General features: G+C 40.2%; 1 protein-coding gene across 2 annotated transcripts in view; it reads left to right on the forward strand.

The window, feature by feature from the left end:
• WWOX (WW domain containing oxidoreductase) overlaps positions 1-21,239 on the forward strand; it is a 799,245-nt gene that overhangs the window by 492,827 nt on the left and 285,179 nt on the right. The window contains exon 10 of one of the 2 annotated variants that reach the window (XM_072117510.1): positions 13,565-13,614. The exons of the other annotated variant lie outside the window; for it this stretch is intronic. Coding sequence (XP_071973611.1) covers positions 13,565-13,591 — 27 coding nt within the window. The 3' untranslated portion in view covers positions 13,592-13,614. The remainder of the gene's footprint in view (positions 1-13,564; positions 13,615-21,239) is intronic. 2 annotated transcript variants of the gene reach the window in all.

Genomic DNA, 21,239 nt, shown 5'->3' on the forward strand with positions numbered 1-21,239 from the left:
CTCCCCCTGCTCATGTCTGTGTGTAATGTATAGTAAAGCATGGCTAGTGTGTGTGCTGCATCTGCTGACATGCTGCATCCTCCTAATATACAGGTGAGAGACACAGACATCAGCTACACATGAATCTGACATGTTCTGCTGTAACATGGCTGCCTGGAGCTGCTGTATCTCCTATACACACACACATGCACACACAGGCTGCAGGGGGTGTGGCCACCAGCACCAGGAAGCACATCATTATACAGCCTCACATCATTATACAGGCTGTCAGTCATGTACTGGGGGTGTGGCTGTGCCTCCCACTCATGAATAGAGTGGACAGCTTGAATATGCTAATGCTTCATTGGACATTTCACAGGTCATTTGCATACAGCTTTAGGACCTCATTGCTTAGGTTTACAGGCATGTAGAGGGACAATGAAGGGATAGAGGCAATGCTCTCTAATGGCAGTTTATGAAAATATATTTAGTTTAGGGGGGTTATTTTGCATGACGGGTTCTCTTTAAGAGGTTTACACAGTTGACCCTGCCATATAAAACACATGTAAATTGATTCTGTAGATACGTAGGGTTAAGGAGTCACCAAATATGTACAGGTGTTCTTATGTTTTAATACTTTAAGAAATAACTACACCTTTTTGAGGAAAACTTAGTTGTTTGCAGTATGCACTATGCCAAATTCTGAGAGCTATCCTTTTTTTTATCACTCAACTAGCATTATTAGGGCTTGTTTATTGCAGGATAAGACAACATTTTAATTGGTATCCTTTTTGATAGTTTTTTTTTTATAAAAGTCTTTGGGAGGTCGGCAATTTTTAAATACTATAATAACACAATATTTGCTCAGCTAAGGTTGCTTCGGGCATGTCAATACCCATTTTGTAAGGGAGAGTATTTTTTTTTTTTTTCAATGTATCTTTATGTTTTAACTGTCCCACTAGGTCAGTACTTCTGTACTGCAGTGTATTGTATCTGTCAGTTTTACACTGACAGTTTGCCTATTAGACCCAGTCCTTGACTCGGTTTGATAGGCATATACATGGCAGTAACATAGGTCTTCTTTAGACCTTTGGATGCCAAGGCATCACCCTGGCACCCCACAATCGAATTGGAGTATGAGGTGAGAGAAGGAACATTTTGTCTCCTTATCTGCCACAATCAAGCTTGATCTCAGCAGTAAAAGGGTTAAACTGTTCTTCATGGAGAGATCTTCTTGCAGTCAAGGCAGGGACCTGCCTGTGTATAGCAGCCGGTCTTCTGCAGCTGAGCCGGCTGACAATGTCACAGTACCAGCCTGACCACAAGTACCAGTATGCTCAGCCTAATTTAACAAATTAGGACAAGCATAATTGTCAGCAACCTGTTGATAGAAAGGGCCATTAACCTCTCCATTACACTCTACAAAAGCTGTGGCAACAACAAATGGGGATTTCTAGAAATACTGGGAGGTGAAAGTCCCTATATGAGATTTAATATTATGAGGCATGTATGTTATAACCTGTGGTAATTATGTAAATACTAAAGAAATTAAAAATAAAACGAAAACATAAATGACAGTCAACAATTTATGGGCACAGTATTGCAGATAACAGACTTTAACCTCCAGATGTTTTCATGAAGCAATATACTGTAATAATTTATACTGTACTACTGTATACTAATGATAGCCAATGATACATGGTGTATTTTTGTTAATGTTTGTAGTTAGGTGTCTTATTACTTCTTACATGCTCTGTACAATAACAGATATGTTTTAGATGTATAGATCCTATAATTTATATGCCTCTAGATAATGTTAGCGATGTGAAAAACATACTTTTTTTTGCTTTATTGAAACATGTAGATGGCAGGGCTTCCCTTATGCCTTTATGTAGTTTTTAATAGACACATCCATTCAGCAAATGATATATTTATAGCTGTCTACTAAAGAGCCAGGTGTTCTATGGGATATTAATCTGGCCTTGACTGGAATAATAGAAGCCTTTTCCAGCCTCTTGACCTTCATGAATCCAAAAGCATGGCTGAGCATGTTATTTTTTTAGCATTATTAACTGGCAGCTACAAAGGACACACAAGCTTTGGGTATTAACCTATTCCTTAGTTATTTGTGCCTTGTTTTGATGGGTCATTGAGTGGACTACAAAAACTTAACTCCATCATATAAGGCTTGTTCATGGACATCTTTTCTTATTCTGTTAAATTAAACAAAAATCAATAAATTCAATGAATACATTGATGCCAAACAGCATCAACTCCTGCAAAAATAAAGTCCTTTGGATGATGGTAAAACTCAACAAATTAACTGGCCCTGGGTTCTCTGCTCAGCTGTGGCTAGGTTATGGTCTCAGTTGCTGCTGATTCCCACTAATATGACATATGGGAGACTTTGATAAATGAATGCTCTTGTGTTCACATCCCTAAATTATAGGGCAGCAACATCTATCTTGAGGTGATACCCTCTGCCCTTCTCCTTTGCTCTGAGATGTGAAAGTTCACAAGGCATTGTTAAGCAGACACCAAGCCAAGAATTGCCCTATGCCGTGTTATTCCTGAGTGTGTGTTTAGGGAATATCTCAAATCACACAAGTGACTCCAATTGGTGCCTGAACCGCATAAGTCTTTTAAACATGGAACAAATGAACCCAGATAATTTAATAGTCCAGCTTTAGTAGTAGAAAAAGTTATGTGTAAACCCTTTTAGTTACAAACAATCTGAGAGTAAAAGCCTGTTCCCCTGGCCGAATTTTGTCAGGCAATTTTGCTTTTGAGCTTATGAGCATAGTTATAACACCACTGTACTTTATTATACACAATTTGCGTAACCGGAACCCATATGGCTCTACTTTAGAACAGTTTTCTTTTTAATTTTTTTTACAGAATGATTTAAAGGGGTTGTCCACAAATAATAAACTTTAACACGGTAAGTATACAACCTTAAAAGGGCCACCTATATTTTATTTACAGTGGTAAAGTTTCTCTGAAGTCTGCAAGAACTGCAGGATGTCTGACCTGGTGGACTATGGATGTTCCATGATGTCCCATGTTCTCCGGTCCTCTTGAAGTTGAAGGGAGCCATGCAGTCAATACTGTATGTGGATGTCCTTGGTATGTTCCTTCAACCACTGACATACAGTAATGACTGAAGAGTCCTCTGGAAGCCATTGGACAGGGGACCTTACAGTGTCCTGGCATCTTATAGACATTCCTGTGTATATGTTGTAAATTCCCCAGTTGGGAATACTCTGTTAAGGTTAATGCTGGCCATTTCCATTTTGGTAACATAAAGATTACAATATTAAGTTTATTATTATAAAGGTGGCATTTTTAAATTTTAGATGGGCTTAGTGATGATGTTACTGCTGACAAAAAGGGATTGCGACAAGCTGCATAAATGCTACTATTTCTGCTGCAAAGTCGTCTGTGACATCCTATTGTAAATGCAGAGTAATGATTGACAGCTATGCCTCTTCAGATTACCCGCAGCAGATGAAGACTTTCTGCAAAAGTTCTTATCATCTGTTTCACTTGTCGTAGGAGAGAGGGCAATTATTGCCAATTCTGCTATTTTTATGTCCCCTGTGATATGGCAGGAGATGTTATGGCTTGCATCTTGTTTCTACGTCCATCTATACTTGAGCCGACTTATTCAACACTATGCTATACATAGGGTTTTGTCTTCCTTGTTTGACCTCTTTCAATATGTTTTGACATTGAGTTGGTGATGACATTGCCAATAGTTTAAATGAGTTACTTGGCTTTTGAGGAACACAATTGCATTGCACTTTTTCCCCTACTTGTAACTTGCTCTTGTTGCCATAGGTACCTTTGACATGGTTGACCATCCTTCCATGAGAATGGAGTGAGAGGCCAAGCCCTGGTTAATCATAGCTTCTTATCGAATGGCCTTATTACAAAGCAGATCGGGACAGCACGGTGGCTTAGTGGTTAGCATTGCCTTGCAGTGCTGGGGGACCTGGGTTCAAGTCCCAGGGCAACATCTCCGGGTCCGGGAATTATTATTATTAAGAAGCCTTTCCACCTAATATGTACTCCTTATTGTATGATACTAGTGCCTTCTCATGGGACAGAGAGATCCCTGGGTCTCCACTGCCTTATTCCCCTACAGCTAAACTCCTGTCTTTTAGGATTTACTTTCTCTAAACTTTTACTTTTTGTCAAATATTGAGAAACTATAATAGAGCGCAAGAGCCATGAATACAATCCTAAACATATAGGTGTTCTTTAGCTGATGGTATGTACAAGTATTTATTTTCAGAAGTATTTTACCTCATTCTTACTCCTTCCATGACTGCAAAATATTTGTAAAATAAACATGTACAGTATATAGGTCTTTAGATTTCCCATTACTTCATTGTTGAACAATCCTTAAAGAGGTTTTATAGCAATCTTGGAAAACCCAGTGGGGTTCCGATACTGCCAGTCTTTTGGCACTCACATGCTGTTGAGATGCAACAATCGGTGTGTGTCTTTTCATGCATTGTTCCTCTACTTGACTCAACCCTCTCCCTACCCTGCCTTCTCAAAGTAGGAGGGAGCTGGATGAATGTGGAGGAGAGGAGACTGAGCCGCAGGCTGCTGCAGTTTTCCCCCCAGGACAATGTGCTGTCAGGGAACCAGGTAATGTGAAATAAATTTATATAAAGTACTGAAATGATTCAGAATGTTGACAAAGGCATTTTTAAAATCCGCATAGCATAGGCAATTGGAACCTGTCATCATTTAAACAGACATCCCTGTAGGTTTGTTTTAACCCTTTAATAACTTATAAGCCTTTAAACTTAAAAACAAAAAGCTCAAATGTGGTAGGTGATTTTTAGACTGATGAGCCTCTTTCTATCACCCCACAGTGACAATTAAAGGGTGCTAATGGACTTCCATGACAACCAGGCCCTCCATGTCCATCTGTAGTATAGAGTGCAGCCATAGTACAGTTTAATAGATTACATTAGTAGCACAGTTTATTATGTAAGCAGTCAGATCACATGTAAGTGCCCCTATGAGAGACTTAAAAAGGACCTGTCTCCCATAAATTTGGCACTAGTACTTAGCAGCTCTTAGTACTTAAACAAACGCTGCAGTGTTAGAAGGCGGTCCGACGTATTCATGAGGGGGGGTCCGAGGCACTGCCTCTTCCCGCCCCGCTCGCTCCATAGGCCGGCCCTAAACCCGCCCTTAATCCCACCCCCTAATGAATACACCGGACCGTATTAAGAGCGGTCCAGCATCTACATTGTACTCCGCCGCAGTGTTAGATAGCGTTATCGCAAGTTTCAGATAACTTTATCATTGTAACACTGAGGCCAGAGATCGCATTAACCCCTCCACAAGCGTCATAGATGCTACCAAATACAGTATTACTCTTTGAAAAGTCCCCCATGCGTCTAAACACGCATTGACTTTCCCCTGTGACCGGGGAGACTAAGGAGCTGCAGCAGCAGTTCTGCTATGTCCTGCGTCCTGACAACTCGGCCTCGCACAGCTGCTGCTGAGATGGAGGAGCTGTGGAGTTATTGTGGAGGCAGAGCTGACCTGTTCTGTGTGTGAGCCCGAGGCCCCGAGCAGTGCAGCAGCGGGACACAGCCCCTTCCTGACCTGATGCTGTTCCTCTATAGCCGAGCCAAAGTGGGCGGAGCTACCGGAAGCCACACCCACTCTCCATGCCGATGCCTCTGTGTGATAGTTGTGGCAGACATGAAGGGCTGGGGCTGTACCAGAGGAAAACGTGACAACAGATCAACTAGGGAGCTGGGGTCTAACTCCATAGTGAGTAATCACATCAGTGCTGCTCAAGCAGGGTTATACATGGAGGTGTATATATCATGTATACAATGTACATGATAGTGGCTTCCTACTTTCAGTCAGTTTCTGAGACCATATTGCGGGGGATATGGCCACCCCTGGTCATTATAGTCACAGCTAGTTGCAAGGAGCTTCATTTTGCTGCATTGTTGTTTGGCTGTTTGGGTCCGGGACTCGCGGTAGAACCAGAATGCGGACAATGTGACAGCTCATCTCTAGCAGCCAGCGTTGTCCACAATCAGGTCTGCATGACCTTATCACCACCCATGCGTGGTCAGGGGTGGTCTGGGCCGTCATCTATGGTCTGGAGGGGGTGCTGGGGGTCATCTATGGTCTGGACAGAGGGGGTATTGGCCTTCAGGCATAGTCTGGATAGGGGGGGGGGGTGTTCTGTGGTGTCAGCCATGGACAGGGGGGACTTGGAAGTCAGTCGTGGTCTGGATGGGGGGCGCTGGGGTGTCAGCCATGGTCTAGAAAAGGGGGCTCTGGGGTGTCAGCCATGGTCTGGAAAAGGGGGCTCTGGGGTGTCAGCCATGGTCTTGAAAAGGGGGCTCTGGGGCGTCAGCCATGGCCTGGATGGGGGTCTGGGGTGTCAGCCGTGGTCTGGATAGGGGCGCTGGGGTGTCAGCCATGGTCTGGAAAAGGGGGCTCTGGGGCATCATCCATGGTCTGGAAAAGGGGGCTCTGGGGTGTCAGCCATGGTCTGGAAAAGGGGGGGGGTCTGGGGCATCATCCATGGTCTGGAAAAGGGGGCTCTGGGGTGTCAGCCATGGTCTGAAAAAGAGGGGGTCTGGGGTGCCAGCCATGGTCTGGAAAAGGGGGGGGGGTCTGGGTTGTGGGGGTCTGGGTTGTCAGCCGTGGTCTGGAAAAGGGGGGGCTGGGGTGTCAGCCATGGTCTGGTCTGTAGGTTGAAATATTTTAAGGAGACAAAAGGAAAGAGCTTATGCCCCATTATTTAATGCATGATGTGAAATTAATATAATTGTCTCAATTGGCTATTTAAGCACACAAAACACTGGCTGCAGTGTAAATGAATGATTGCAGCCAGTATTTATTTATATGTATTACTGAAAATTTCATACTCCTCCTCGCCTAAAAATACTCCTCAAAAATGTTGAGAGGGGTATTATTACCCTTCTGGAAAAATGTTAGTGCTACCTCTGACTGCGGCATTTTTTTAAGCACTAGTGCCGAATTTATGGGTGACAGTATAAGAATAAACATAAATAATAAAGTTCCAAGTAATTGCGCCAAAATCCCGGGGCAATTCAGGTACAATCGGCGCAAATCGGAAATATTCGGGTAACACGTCGGGAAAACACGAATCGGGCCCTTTGTAAATGACCCCCATTATGCTGCACATTGTACAGCATAATAGGGCAGATTTATTAAGCTGTCTGAAAGTCAGAATATTTCTAGTTGCCCATGGCAACCAATCACAGCTCAGCTTTCATTTTACCAGTGCTCATGAATATTTTAAAGGGGAGTTGTGATTGGTTGCCATGGGCAACTAGAAATATTCTGACTTTCAGACAGCTTAATAAATCTGCCCCAATATGTATAAAACATACATGTGTTGTATATATGCTGTATATGTGCTACCCTGTGATGTGTATATGGTGTGTATATACTGTATTTGTGTTTATATACTGTTTGTATATGGCTCTGTATATGTGATGTGTACATGTTCTGTGTGTGTGCGTGCACGAGTCTATAAATATGTGTGTGAACGAGTAACTGTATGTATATAGGTATATAAATGTGAGTGCAATATGTATATTTTTAAGCGGGATGGGGGCCCCATTCAGGAGTCTGCTATGGGGCCCTACCCCTCCTATTTACGCCCCTGAAGCTCAGTATTAGTTTGATGTAATGGAAAATAAAAAAAATAAAAGTGACAATTAATATGGCAACCACTTCAGTGACCATAGAGGTCAGTCTTCTTTAGTTTATTTTCTAATTTTTTAATGATTTGAAATTTTTTTCTCCCACAAAATAACTTACTGCAAACATTTTCTACTTGCATTTGAACTTTGCAGTGATCTAAGGAATGTAGGAAGATGGGTTTTCAGGGTCTGCTATGTGCCAGATGAGAGCCAACGTCATCCAGTTTTTCCAGATTCAGGCATGGGCAGTAAGAACCTTCCACTACATCTCTCTTTTCACTTTCTATAATTGTTGCAGTTGTGGCCAAGATAAAAAGCAGTGTGTGATCAGACTGGTCTCTTGACATAACAACATGTGGCACTAAGTAAAAAAATAATTCCATGATGTTGCATGTATGTAGAACTTTTTTTTCAACAGTTTCCCTTCTGCAAAACTACAAACAACTAGAAAATGCCCCAAAACACGGTTTGTGTGCATGAGGAGGGCTTATTGATAGCTGAAACTGCTAAAAAAGTTCTACATACATGCCACATAATGGAATATATATTTTTTTTAACTTTACAAGGTATTTATTTACCATGTATTTGTATTCGCTCGTAGACACAGCGGTGGTTTCCACAGCCGCATGTATTAGCTGACTGCCTGGGCCGCAAAACTAAGAGCAGATTCTAATCCTCCCTGAGTTTGCGGCTCGGACTTGCGATTCTTCTGTCATCAGTGGGTGAGTTGGACTTCACACTACGATGAAATACTGCCCAGAAAAAAACAGACCATGGGAACATCATATGCACACGTTTTCCTTAACTAGTGCATGAAAACTAGCTGGGATAATGTCTCCCCCATATACTATATGAAGAAGTATAGAAGATTCAGCTCCACTATTCAGCAGCAGCATGGAGGACATAATATAGCAGTAATGAGCACAATCTACTCGTCATTATTAGCTGCAGCCTCTCTACTTCTGTATTTATTGGTATCTCCTCACCCTTCATCCCGTAGACTTTATATATATTGCTACCTGAACAGGTAACCAGTCTTGTCTTACAAGATGTATTGACAGAAGAAAGTGAGTGAGACAGTGTGTGAAAGAAAGATGTGCAGTATCTTACAATTATTTAGTACTAACAGTTTGCACTAACTTTTAATAGTTTGGTAAAAGTATAGTGGCCATTAAAATGTATATTTCTTTTCTAAATGAACTGTTTATTAAATAAAGCAGAAACTAATGTTTTTTTAATGCTAATATAACTTTTACTCTATACACGAGCGATGAAAGGGTTACGTGAAGCTCGCAGGCTTACGGTGCACCACAAACCCAAGTGATGTGAGTTGTCAGATTATTTTTTAAGCACTTATGTCTCCTGTGTTTTGTTCGCCCGCTATGGTTTATTTCCAGCCGGCTCTAATCTTAGTTTGTCGGGCTGCCCTCCTCGTTAGTTTAAAGCCCACAAAGCTCGCAGTGTATGCGATATAGACAGCAATTACTAGCCCATAAATTCAAAGTCCATTGGGATTTGGCAGAGCTCTGCAACTGCACAGCTAAGCTTAGCGATAAAACATGCTCAGATATAAAAATGACCTGGTCAGAGCTATATTGAAAATAATATGTTTGGCTCCTTCAGCGGCCATTCTGGCTACATTTTTGGAATGCCCAAGCATTGTGTGTTTTATTGCTTGGAGCATAGTCATCTGGGCTTTTATAGAGCTCAGGAGTATTTTACAGTCCTCAGGTCACATGTATTTGCAGCATAAAGGGTTCTGTGGTGCATGGGTCATCCATGAGGTTTTGGGACATTTTTCATATTGGTCTACTGTAGGGGTGCATGTGGAGGGAGACACTGGGGGACACTGAGACACACCAATATATTCACCAAAATCTGCAGCAAAGGGAACTGCAGAAAAATGCACTGCACTTCACACAGATCTATCATTGTTTGCTCCCTTACACAATGGTCACCCAAATAAATATATCCATAAACCAAGCTAATGAGATAATAAAAGTCACTATTAGATCTGCTCCATTGTGTTAGCTGCACAATAACAGGACCCTCCGCGCTTCATAAGAATTTGAGTGTGAACATCATAACATAGGTGAAAATAATGGAGGATGGTGTGAAATAAAAACTTCATTCCAGAACATGTGAGTGTTTTTGGTATTACATATAACTTTTTGGGCATTTTCTGGTCGCGGTGTTAATATGAAGTCACATTAGGCGAAGAGGATCAAATGTTCATCGTATCAGTCAATTTTCCTAACAACAAAATAAAAGGCAATAAGAGAGAAAGTGTGTTCTTAGATAGTTCTGCATAGAGAAGGGTTAAAAACATGAATATTAGTTGATATTATCCCTTCTCCAAATGTAGTAACATATGGAGAGGTGCAGCAGCTTCTCCCTGTAGCCTGATGGCTAAGAATCTGGAGGGGGCTACACTTCAGAGGGCTGTATCTCTGGCTCTGGGACACATAGAACCTCACTTCTGTTTTCCTATGAAGGAAGAGAGTCTACTCTTTTATATGAATCTCTATATGAATTTGTGTTTCTAAGTTTTAGGAAAATGGAGATAATAACTGTTAAACTGCCGTCGGGAGTGATTTTTATATATAAAAATGGCATCTGATATTCTCAGTTTAAACCTGAATATCTGGGATCCCTGGCACCAATATTTGGATCCCTGGCACCTAGAATCAAAATTCAAGGTTCATTTGAAAGAAGAGATTCTTCCCTCTCAGGTGGCCCTAGGCAATTGCCCCCTTTGACTACCCATGGCGCCGCCCCTGACTGGGGGGGTCTACCACAAGTGTGCTGATTTTTTTTATCAGTTGATAATCTTGTTGACTCTTTCCATTTCTCAAACTTCCCTAAATCTCAGACTGCTTTTGGTCTGCAAACTACTGGATTTGGTAGCATACTGCAGTGTGGCATTTTCTAACTTCAACGGTGTGTCCTAATTCTCTGACCTGATTATTGGTCATTTTTGGAACTGGAGGATATTGGAAAAACAGTGTAACCAATCAGATGCAGAGCTGTACCAAGGATAGCGGGACTGACCCCATAGTAGCATTATACATCTAGGTTGGCTTATGTACCCATTGCTGTCCTACAAGTTTGGACCTTGGAACAATATTTTAAGGAAGATTCATAGAGCTTTCATATGGGTCTATGGTAGCCCTTCTATACCCCTAAATATATCAAATGTCTCCAAAGGCATTTTTCCCCATTGTTTCTATTTGAATCTGATGCTCCATTAAACTTTATTAGTATAAAGATATTTTCAGTGATATTTTGTGTATAAGACAGGATCAGATACTACCGCTTTCAGTGTCTTGAGGAGGTTTGTTTTACTTTATATGCTTTTTGTAGAAGCTGTCCCTGGATATGCAAAAGAAGAGTGAAGAAATCAGGCGATACCTTTTTGAGGCTAACTGAGTATATTTGATGGTGAGCTTTCGAGAATACTCGTTCTCTTAATCAGACATGATGTTATGCATGAAACAGAAAATTTACAGGATTTTATATAAAATGCTGTGAATTTTCTGTTTCATGCATAACATCATGTCTGACGAAGAGAACTAGTATTCTCGAAAGCTCACCATCAAATATACTCAGTTAGCCTCAAAAAGGTATCGCCTGATTTCTTCACTCTTCTTCTGCTCTCCATGGCTAACACGGTACAAATCTACACTACTAGCAACCTGGATATGCAACTCAGTCCCAGTCTATTGAATTGGTAAAAAGCTGCAGAAAGCTCCATTTTTAGACACTGCAACTATTAAATGTGACATCAATTGTACCTGAATTATCATTGAAGTTAAAGGTTTATCAGGATCTTATGTGTTGTATCTGGGCAGTAATATTTTCTAGGGGCTGGCTGTTTGAGTTGTAGTAGCTGTCCCAAGTATCGTGATCTTCTCTGCTGAAGGGATTCCTGGCAAGGTTGGACCAAATTTCCGCAATGATACTTATTCTTTTTTGAATGTGTTTTTTTTTTCAGGGAAAAGTCCTTTAAATACATCATGTCAATCATAGAAGCAACAAGCAGAGAAACATTAATGGAAGGTTGAAACAAAAATACAATGATGCATTTTACAAGCCCCCAGTAAAAGTTCTGCCGGATTGTAGAAACATACAATGATATAGACACTTTCCTTGTAGCGATTAATATTCTTAATTACTCTCAGACCTGGTGGATGCTGCCGAGTGCAGGTTATGTTTATGGGTGGACTGTTCTGTTTTTACAGCTTTATATACTCTACGAAGATGAACTCTACAAGAGTTATTTTTATTTCCTTGTCTATGCAGAGTACTGTGAGATCATAGCAGGGGATCCAGGTGTGTTTCATCTCCTCCTGCCTCTAGCCAAGTCTCCATCTGGTAGTATTTAGGCTTTTCTTTTTAAACAAGGACTTCTGGGTACTCAACTGGTCTCCCAAGGTGCTGGCCTTCACAGGGAGCCATCCTTTTCCACCAACGGGAACAGCTGCTATGCCTCCTAGCTCACAAATGTGAGGTAGTCCAAGTTTTTCTTCTATGATGTAGATCTAGGTAATTTGGCCTCCAAGAATTGTTACACATAACTACAAAGATGACCAAATCTCACTATTGTACAGAATACGCATATGCCAAGGCAAGACTTAAGTTCTTAGTTTTTGTTATATATATTTCTAATAAGTGTATTGCAAATGTTGGCTAAAAGTATTTTCATGTATAATGCTGTAGAAATAATGCATGTACATTAGGCCCAGTAGTATATATACAGCGTGTGTATACTGATTCTTAACCTTGGCCAATCTAATTCCACTTTGGCTCATTCCTGCTTTCCCCAATAGTTGTGCCCATTTTTTGCCCAACTTATAATCCAATAGTTAATGGGATATCTTGGGAAGTCCTTGTATTTGCCACACAAAATATGTATTTTGTAATTTAAATAAATTCAAAAGTTCAGCACATCACATTTTTATTACGCTTGCTTGCCCTTTAAAGTGCTTACATTAGGTTTTTGTCCGTGTGTAACTCTTATCTAAAGATGAATACCTAGTATAACATAATAATAGCAGTAAAAGAGTTATCCTATGATCCTACGAAGCAGTACCTCTTTTTTATGTGCAGTGGCTTTGCTGTGTCTCAATAGCTTTGTTCAGATTGACCACTATACCATAGAGGCTGTCTGTTTGGCTTAATAAAGGGCTGAATGGGTTTCTCAGCTCAGTTTTACTCATCTCCCTTCACTATTGGCAATGTAAATATATGTACTGCACCTCCTAATGGTGCGTTTACACGTTGCAGTGAAAACTGCATCACAATCAGCTTTGAGGTGGTTTTAGGTGCAGTTTTGTCAGTTGAACAGGTGAATGTTATGAACTGAATGGGTGAATGACATTTGTGGAGCAGGTTTCCCCTTAAAAATCAAATTCACTCGTTCAGTCTTTCACCTGTTCGATTGACAAAACTGCACCTAAAACCACCTCAAAGATGATTGCGATGCAGTTTTAACTGCAACGTGTGAATGCACCCTCACACTGGCACCACAATACTAGCCAGCAACAGATGGGGTGAAAAACCACCGAAACCTCCTTGTATGACCATTGCACTGGTGGAAGTAATGTTATGATATTTTGGTTACAGACCAGGTTGGCCATAGGTAAATATGTCACTGTGTATCAGCAAATCACCATTTTTTAGTATCTTACAATTTAAAGAATTACTGTACAATATGCATATTTGGCAAGTTCATTTCATGTCTACAAACGACATCTAACCAACCTCATGTATATCTGTATATACTGGTCAGCTGCAGATGTAGGTGGAAATAGGGATCAGGTGAGATATTTTTAGCATGCCTATCTGTTGTCTTCCAGGGCAAAGGTGTAGCCTCTTCCTATTGATGATATGTTTACATTCTGCCCAGGTGAGTGTTCATATGTATGAAGTAACTGGGTGGATTAAATGTTCGGCTGACAGCTACATTTAAACTGAATTGTAATCTTAAATCCAAATCAGTAATAGGAAATAAAATACACTGCACTTATTTAGATACTAAACGTTTAATAAAGAGTTAATAATATATTTTATATAATATATATTCCAGTTAACCCACCCAAAATAAATACTACATTAAAAACTATGATTAAAAAGCATTACCCTTAACTCTAAATGGTTCCTTTCCATGGCTGCATTGTTAAAAAAAAATCAGTTTGTAAACTAATATGCAACTTACCTGAGGTGAGTCGAATGCTAATAATGGAGTCCTGCATGTGCAGTGATTACTAAACTGCCCTGGATTTCTGTTCCTAATTGACAGGTTTCACTGCTACAAACATGCTGCCAGTATGGAACTAGTACTTAGGGGCCGCCTGCTAATATTCAACTACAGACATATACAGTTCCTTTTACTTTCCCCTGCTGGGGCTGTGGGAAATTCTACACAATCCATTGCTGGAACATTGAGAAAGGCGGAGGCTGAGAGAGGCCTGGATATATAAAGAGATATCATGCTGCCCTCAGAGTGTCACATGTCTCTCTCATTTATTATGGGGGCTGAGTTAGAAGTGTCGGTGAGGAGGTGGGGTATACTGACTGTATAGTGCAGCTTTCCATGACTGGAAGAGAGGACACCAATAAAAGGTTTTTAGAAAAATGCTGGCTCTAATCCCATGGATAGAGGCATCAGTGGAACATGTAAAAAGACATCCATAGATGTTAATAGAGCCTGAAGCCCCTCAGGCTCATTTGCATAGAGTCTTTCATCCTGGTGGTAGATATCCTTTAAAGGAAATCTGCCATTAAAATGAACCATAATAAACCATGGACACTTACCCATGGATCCACTCATAGAGCCAAGATGACAGGGTTAAGGCTATGGATAACAAATATATGAATATTACCACAATCACAATGTCTGGATCTATGAGTAAGTGGCCCCGGCTTATCATGCTTGATGTAGATGGCAGATTTTCTTTCCAGTAAGAATCTTAAAATATAACACACAGGAGGAAAATATTTCAGACTGGTCTTCCAAGATTAAGAAAACCTCATATGTTCTCTGTAATAATAGAAATAAAATACATACTGACCTATTGGGAGGTCCCCCACATGGTGCAGGGATTTCGGGTCATTGATCCACCTTTAACCCCTTAACGCTGAAGCCACTTTTCACCTTCCTGACACGGCCCATTTTTTAAAATCTGACATGTGCCTATTTAAGTGGTTATAACTTTGGAACGCTTTAACATATCCAGTTGATTTTGAGATTGTTTTTTCGTGACACATTGTACTTCATGCTGGTTGAGAAATTTAATCAATATATTTAGTATTTATTTATGAAATAAATGGAAATTTGGCAAAAATTTTGAAAAAAACAATGTTTTCCAAATTCAAAATTTTCTACTTTTTGGAAAGTTGGTCATATCACTAAAATAACTTGATAACTAACATTTTCCATATGTCTGCTTTAACTTGGCATCATTTTTCAAACATCTTTTCCTTTATTTAGGATGTTAGGAGGCTTATAACTTTAGGTGCAATTTTTCAGATTTTCACGAAAATCATCAAAACCTACTTTTGGAGGGTCAATTTAGTTAGAAGTGATTTTATAAGGCCTACATGACAGAAAACCCCCACAAATGACACCATTTTAGAAACTACACCCCTCAAAATATTCAAAACAACCTTTGGGAATTTTGTTAACCCTATTAGTGTTTCATGAGGGTGAAAGATAAATGAAAGTGAAATTAGAGAAATGTAATTTTATCTTACTATAGATTCATTGAACACTAAAATTTGCACCTTCACAATGGGTTAAAAAGGAAAATGCATTTTACAATGTTTAGGGCAATTCCTCCTGAGCATGCCATTACCCATTTTGTCACTGTACCCTGCTGTACGGGCACAGGGGGGCACTTGGAATGGAAAGAGCGTTGTTTCGTTTTTGCAGGGCAAATATGGCTGAAAAAGTTTTCATGTGTCAGGATGCATTTGGAGAGCCATAATGGTACCAAAACAGAGGAAAGCCCCAACATGAGACACCATTTTGGAAAGTACACCCCTTGGAGAGTTTAGCAACATGTAATTTGTGTATTTTCCCCAACAGGTGTTTGATTCAATTAGGCCCCAAAAGGGAAAAAAGGTGAAAATTTTCTCAAAAAAGTCACTTTTACCCCAAATTTTTGTAAGACACAAGGGATAAAAGATGAAACAACCCCATAAATGTGTAAAACTATTTCTCCTAAGCACAGAACTGCACCACTTTTGCATATAAAGTGTTGTATGGGTACACAGTAGGGCTCAGAAGGGAATGAGGGGCTTTGGCCTTTTAGAAGCCAGATTTGACAATCATCCTTTACATGTGTCAGGATGCATTTGGAGAGCCCTAGTGGTACCAAAACAGAGGGGAACCCCAACAAGTGTCACCATTTTGGAAAGTGCACCCTTTGGAGAATTCAGCAAGGTGTAATACGTGTATTTTCCCCTACAGGTGTTTGCTTCAATTAGGTCCCTAAAAGGAAAAAGGTGAACATTTTCCCCAAAAAGTCACTTTTACGGCTAATTTTTGTATCCCATAAGGCATTAAAGATGAAACAACCCCAAAAAATGTGTACTAGCATTTCTCCCAAGTATAAAATTGCCCCACACATGCAAATAAAATGTTGTATGGGTACGCAGTGAAGCTCAGAAGGGAAAGAGGGGCGTTGGCCTTTTAGAAGCCAAATTTGACAGACATCCTTTACATGTGTCAGGATGCATTTAGAGAGCCGTAGTAATACCAAAACAGAGCGGAACCCCAACAAGTATCACCATTTTGGAAAGCACACCCCTTAGAGAATTTAGCAAGGTGTAATATGTGTATTTGTCCGTAAAGGTGTTTGGTTTAATTAGGACTTAAATAGATAAAAGGTGAACATTTTCTTATAAAGGTCATTGTACCCCTAATTTTTTATAGCCACAAGGGATAAAAAAATGTAATAACCCCCCAAAATGTGTAAACCTATTTCTCTCAAGTGTAGAAGTACCCCACACGTGTATATAAAATGTTGTATGGGCGCACAGTAAAAGGAAAGGGGAATGTTTGCCTTTTAGAAGCCAAATTTGACAGAAATGTTTGACATGCATTTGGAGAACCCTAGTGGTATAAAACAGAGAAGAATCCGAAAAGTGTCCCTAATTTTTGAACGCACACCCCTTAGAGAATTTTGCAATGTGTAATATATGTATTTGCCCCTACAGGTGAATGATCCAATTAGGCCCTAAACATTAAAAAGGTGAAAATTTTCCTATAAATGTCACTTTACCGCTAATTTTTGTAAGCCACAAGGGATAATATATTAAATAACCCCAAAAAAGGTGTAAAACTATTTCTCCCGAGTGTAGAAGTACCCCACATGTGCATATAAAATGCTTTATGGGCGCACAGTAGAGTAAAAGAGGGATGTTTGTCTTTTAGAGGCCAAATTTGCAAGAAATCCTTCACATGTGTCAGGATACATTTGGAGAGCCGTAGTGGTACCAAAACAGAGGAAAACCCGAAAAGTGACCCTAATTGTTGAATGTACACCCCTTGGGGAATATAGCAAGGTGTAATATGTGGTGTAGTGTAATACACGTGGTGAAATGAGCATTTTGAACATATAGGTGGTTTCCAAATACAATGTGCAATGCAGTCCAAGATGGAAATTGCAATTATTTCTGGAAAGTTCAGTGCCCGTTATGTGGCGCCCCTTATGAAATAATGGAGGGGTACAGGGAGCAACGGGACATAACAGTTGCTACAATTATTCATTTTACCGAAATTAATTCACAACAGCTTGGGCGTGAATCGTGAATGTGTTGCGTATAAGGAGGTAGAATATACCAGGGGACCAACTAAACTTTTGTCACTCTGGAGGTGTCGCAGGTCTCTTAGTAGTACGTAGTGTCCATCCTAACTTCTCTTTTGGAACAGACTCTTTATTGAGTCCTACCATTAGAAGCAGCAGAATTCACCGGGAAAATGCTGTCCTAGCAAAACACAGGAACATCTAAACCAGAGATACTGGGGCCGTGTCCTTCTTGTCCCAATATTAGTTTCCTAATATCTTCCTCTTGAAAACGGAGAAATGATACGGCAGGACATGCACATTGGAACAGCTCGTAAGAGTTGTACAGCATAATCTGTACATTGTGCACGGCCAGCGCTTTTGTACCATATCTTCGTTTTAGTAGGGAAATTATAGCCAAGTGTTGCTCTTATTCACCTTAGCGATGCCCATTGTGACGAATATTGCTGCTTTTGGCTGGACCAAATCGACCAGCCAATAGCGACAAACATGGACAGAGGGGGGCAACAAAACCCCTCTGGACCGCAAAGCAAAATTGGTGGCTGTCAGGAACAGCCGCCACCCTGCCCCGATCACCGTGTCTACAGACATGGTGACCAGTATTACAGACGTCATAAGTAAATTCGCTGCTATTGGCTTGTCTGAATTGATGAGCCAATAGCAGCGATAATAAACTGGGGGTGTGTGGGGGGGACGTAACCCTTCTGGTCCATGGGGCAGGATGGATGGCTGTCAGGAACAGCCACCATCTTACCCCGATCAGTGAACAGCCGCCGTCTTACCCTGACCGGTGTTGGAAAGTCACTACCCGCCGCACCGTTCTATAACAACGCTCGTTGGGAATAGGCTATACAATCTTTATTTATTTTTTAAGCAATTTAGACAAATAAGGGCTTATTTTTTGCGAGACGAGATGCACTGTAAAAAAACTTAATTTTAGTGGGTTTTTAGCTTATTGAAGCAATTTTATTAACTTTTTACGTGTGGAGGAAAATAAAATCATCAATTCTTGTTTTGGATTTTTAGCATTTTTTTGGGGGGGGTGTTCACTGTAGCATAACAATAATATATTATCTTTATTCTACGGATCACTACGATTACGGTGATACCTCATTTATATAGTTTTATTTTTATTTGTCCAATTTTATTGAAGGAAAACTAGAATAGAAAAAATTGCATTTGTTTTAGTATTGCCATTTTTATAGCGGCATAATTATAGTATTTTTTAGTTGACAGAGCTGGTTGTAAGCTTATTTTTTGCGTGACAAGTTGCTCTTTTTATTGGTATCATTTTGGTGCTTGTAACTTTTTCGGATCACTTTTTAGAACATTTTTTGTAAAGCAATTTGATAAAAAGTTTTAATTTTTGGCAAGTTTTTGGGGTTTTTTTTTTACCACGTTCACCGAGCGGGTCCAATTATGATTAGGATTTATTGTACAGATTGTTACGGACGCAGCGATACCAAATAAGTGGGGGGTTTTCGTGATTTAGTGGTTTTTATACTTTATTACTTGTGTAAAGGGAAATGTGGTGTTTGGGGGGACTTTCACTTTCTTTTATTATTTATTTTTATTGTAAAAAACGTTTATTTATTTATTTTTACTTTTTTTACAGGTAATGACATCTAAGCTTGAACAAGTGATCTTCTGATCACTTGTTCAAGCTTTTATACAGGTTACACAGTGCAATACAGATGTATTGCACTGTGTAATGTAAGACACTGAGCATGCTGCGCATGCCCAGTGTCTTACAGCCGGGTCCTGCCAGGAGGCAGGGACCCGGCTTCCGGACGAAGATCTCGCAGCCCCGGGCACCGGCAGTCCCGGGGCTGCGATCGGAGCAGCGGACCCCCCCGGTAAGCGCCGCGGGGGGGTCCGATTCAACTTCTATTAGATTTAAATGCCTGCGACCGCGGCGTGTTAGGGGTTAACACCCGCGATCGGAGAAATCTCCGATCGCGGGTGTTAGAGGCGGGTGTCGGCTATAATATATAGCTGACACCCGCAGCTTCTGGCCCCGGCTCCGTTCAGGAGCCGGGGCCAGAAGCTTGACGTAATAATACTGCATTTTGCGGGAACGCACCTCCCGCCATGCAGTACTATTACGTCAAATGTCGGGAAGGGGTTAAACTATGAGGAGTTGAAGCACCTTAGACTAGTTAGCTGCTGCTGGTATTGCAGGTTTTTACCAAGAGATACCTATGTGTTTTTTCTTAGAACTATACCCACTTCATGTGATTTCAGTACATGTAGATCTGACCTGAATTTTACTGAAAAGTTACAGTCAAGCTTGAAAATTTTGAATTTTTTTTTATATTCCTCTCCTGTTGGACAACTTTCCTACTACATCTTTTTGAGTGGCAGCTGACATTTTCAAAAAATATGTTGCAGAAGGCAGAACTTACTCCATTGAGAGAAGAAGCAAAGTAATATTATAAATCAGTTTCTAGCTATTAGAATTTCTAATTTATCACATGATTGGAATGTTTTTTAATTTAATAAAAGAAAATCACAGTGAGAAATAGTGCTTTGTAAAGCACATGTGTTGTACATCAAATACATTTTGCTAGCGTGTTCCTAGCCCTGTACATTTTTCCATAGCATCTGCAGGTCTCCCTCATGTGCGGTAGCTGCACCTTTAAGTGTTAACTGCCAGCTCCTCTATAAACAATTTGGTTTGTAAATGGAATCATTTTCTTGTATAGATTTGTGTTAGCCCGTGCATGCGTTTGACTTCATCGATTGAACAGGACGGATCTTTCAGGAAAGAAAGCACCTTGGGAGAGACCTCTAGTGTGTGGTCTAAACTGCAAAGCGTTCTAGCAATCTATTATTTTTCAGGCCATAAAACTTGTGATGATATCTATCGCAGGAGCCTAGACCTCGCCTTCAGCAGCCCAGCAAGCTGAATGTTAGCTCCCACCGAAAAAAAAAAGCACCATATGACCCCGAGTGTTCAGCCATATATCATAATTATAATTCCCTGTCTTTGGAATCAAGATCTCTCTTCCACTCTTCTCTCTTCTCTGATTACCAAATTATTATTATTTTTTCTAAATCTCACTGCGCCATCTGTTTGGTGTCAAATAAAAGGACAAATCTCGCCTTGTGATTACTGTACCACGATCTTCCGCAGCTGGGAAAAGCTGAACTTTTTAGAGGTTAAATGCTGATTTTCTCTAGCCAACACACCGATATATATATAATTATATATATATATATATATATATATATGTATATATAATTTTTTTCCCTACATTTTCATTTTATTACAGTGTTTTTACTTTATTTTCTTATCTTTCCACTATAATTGATTGTTTTTTTATGGTCATTTGTTTCAAGCAGTTTTCCTATACCCCTGGTTCCACCGCTACCCACCCCCCACCTTCCCGATCATTGCGGTAGCAAATAAATATATTACAATAAGCAGTGAGATGTATGGTACAGTATAACAATGATAAATGGTGTTGTGTGTAATTTTTCTACCATTAACATAAAGTAATATAAACTGAAGGACACTAGACTATTGAGAACGTTAGTAACTAATGTTCCATATCAGATGTGGACAATGTCAGGACTGAATACAGATTAGGCAGTGTCCTTTTTCTCCCTGGGGGAATTAAACTTTGAGACACCACTAGCTGCCAATGGTTTTACTGCATTCTGTTGGTGACTGTGACTTTTTAAAAAAAAATTTTCTTGGTGGTCTGTTAATTCTCGT

Source organism: Engystomops pustulosus, chromosome 7, assembly GCF_040894005.1.
Source record: "Engystomops pustulosus chromosome 7, aEngPut4.maternal, whole genome shotgun sequence".
Classification (NCBI taxonomy): domain Eukaryota; kingdom Metazoa; phylum Chordata; class Amphibia; order Anura; family Leptodactylidae; genus Engystomops; species Engystomops pustulosus.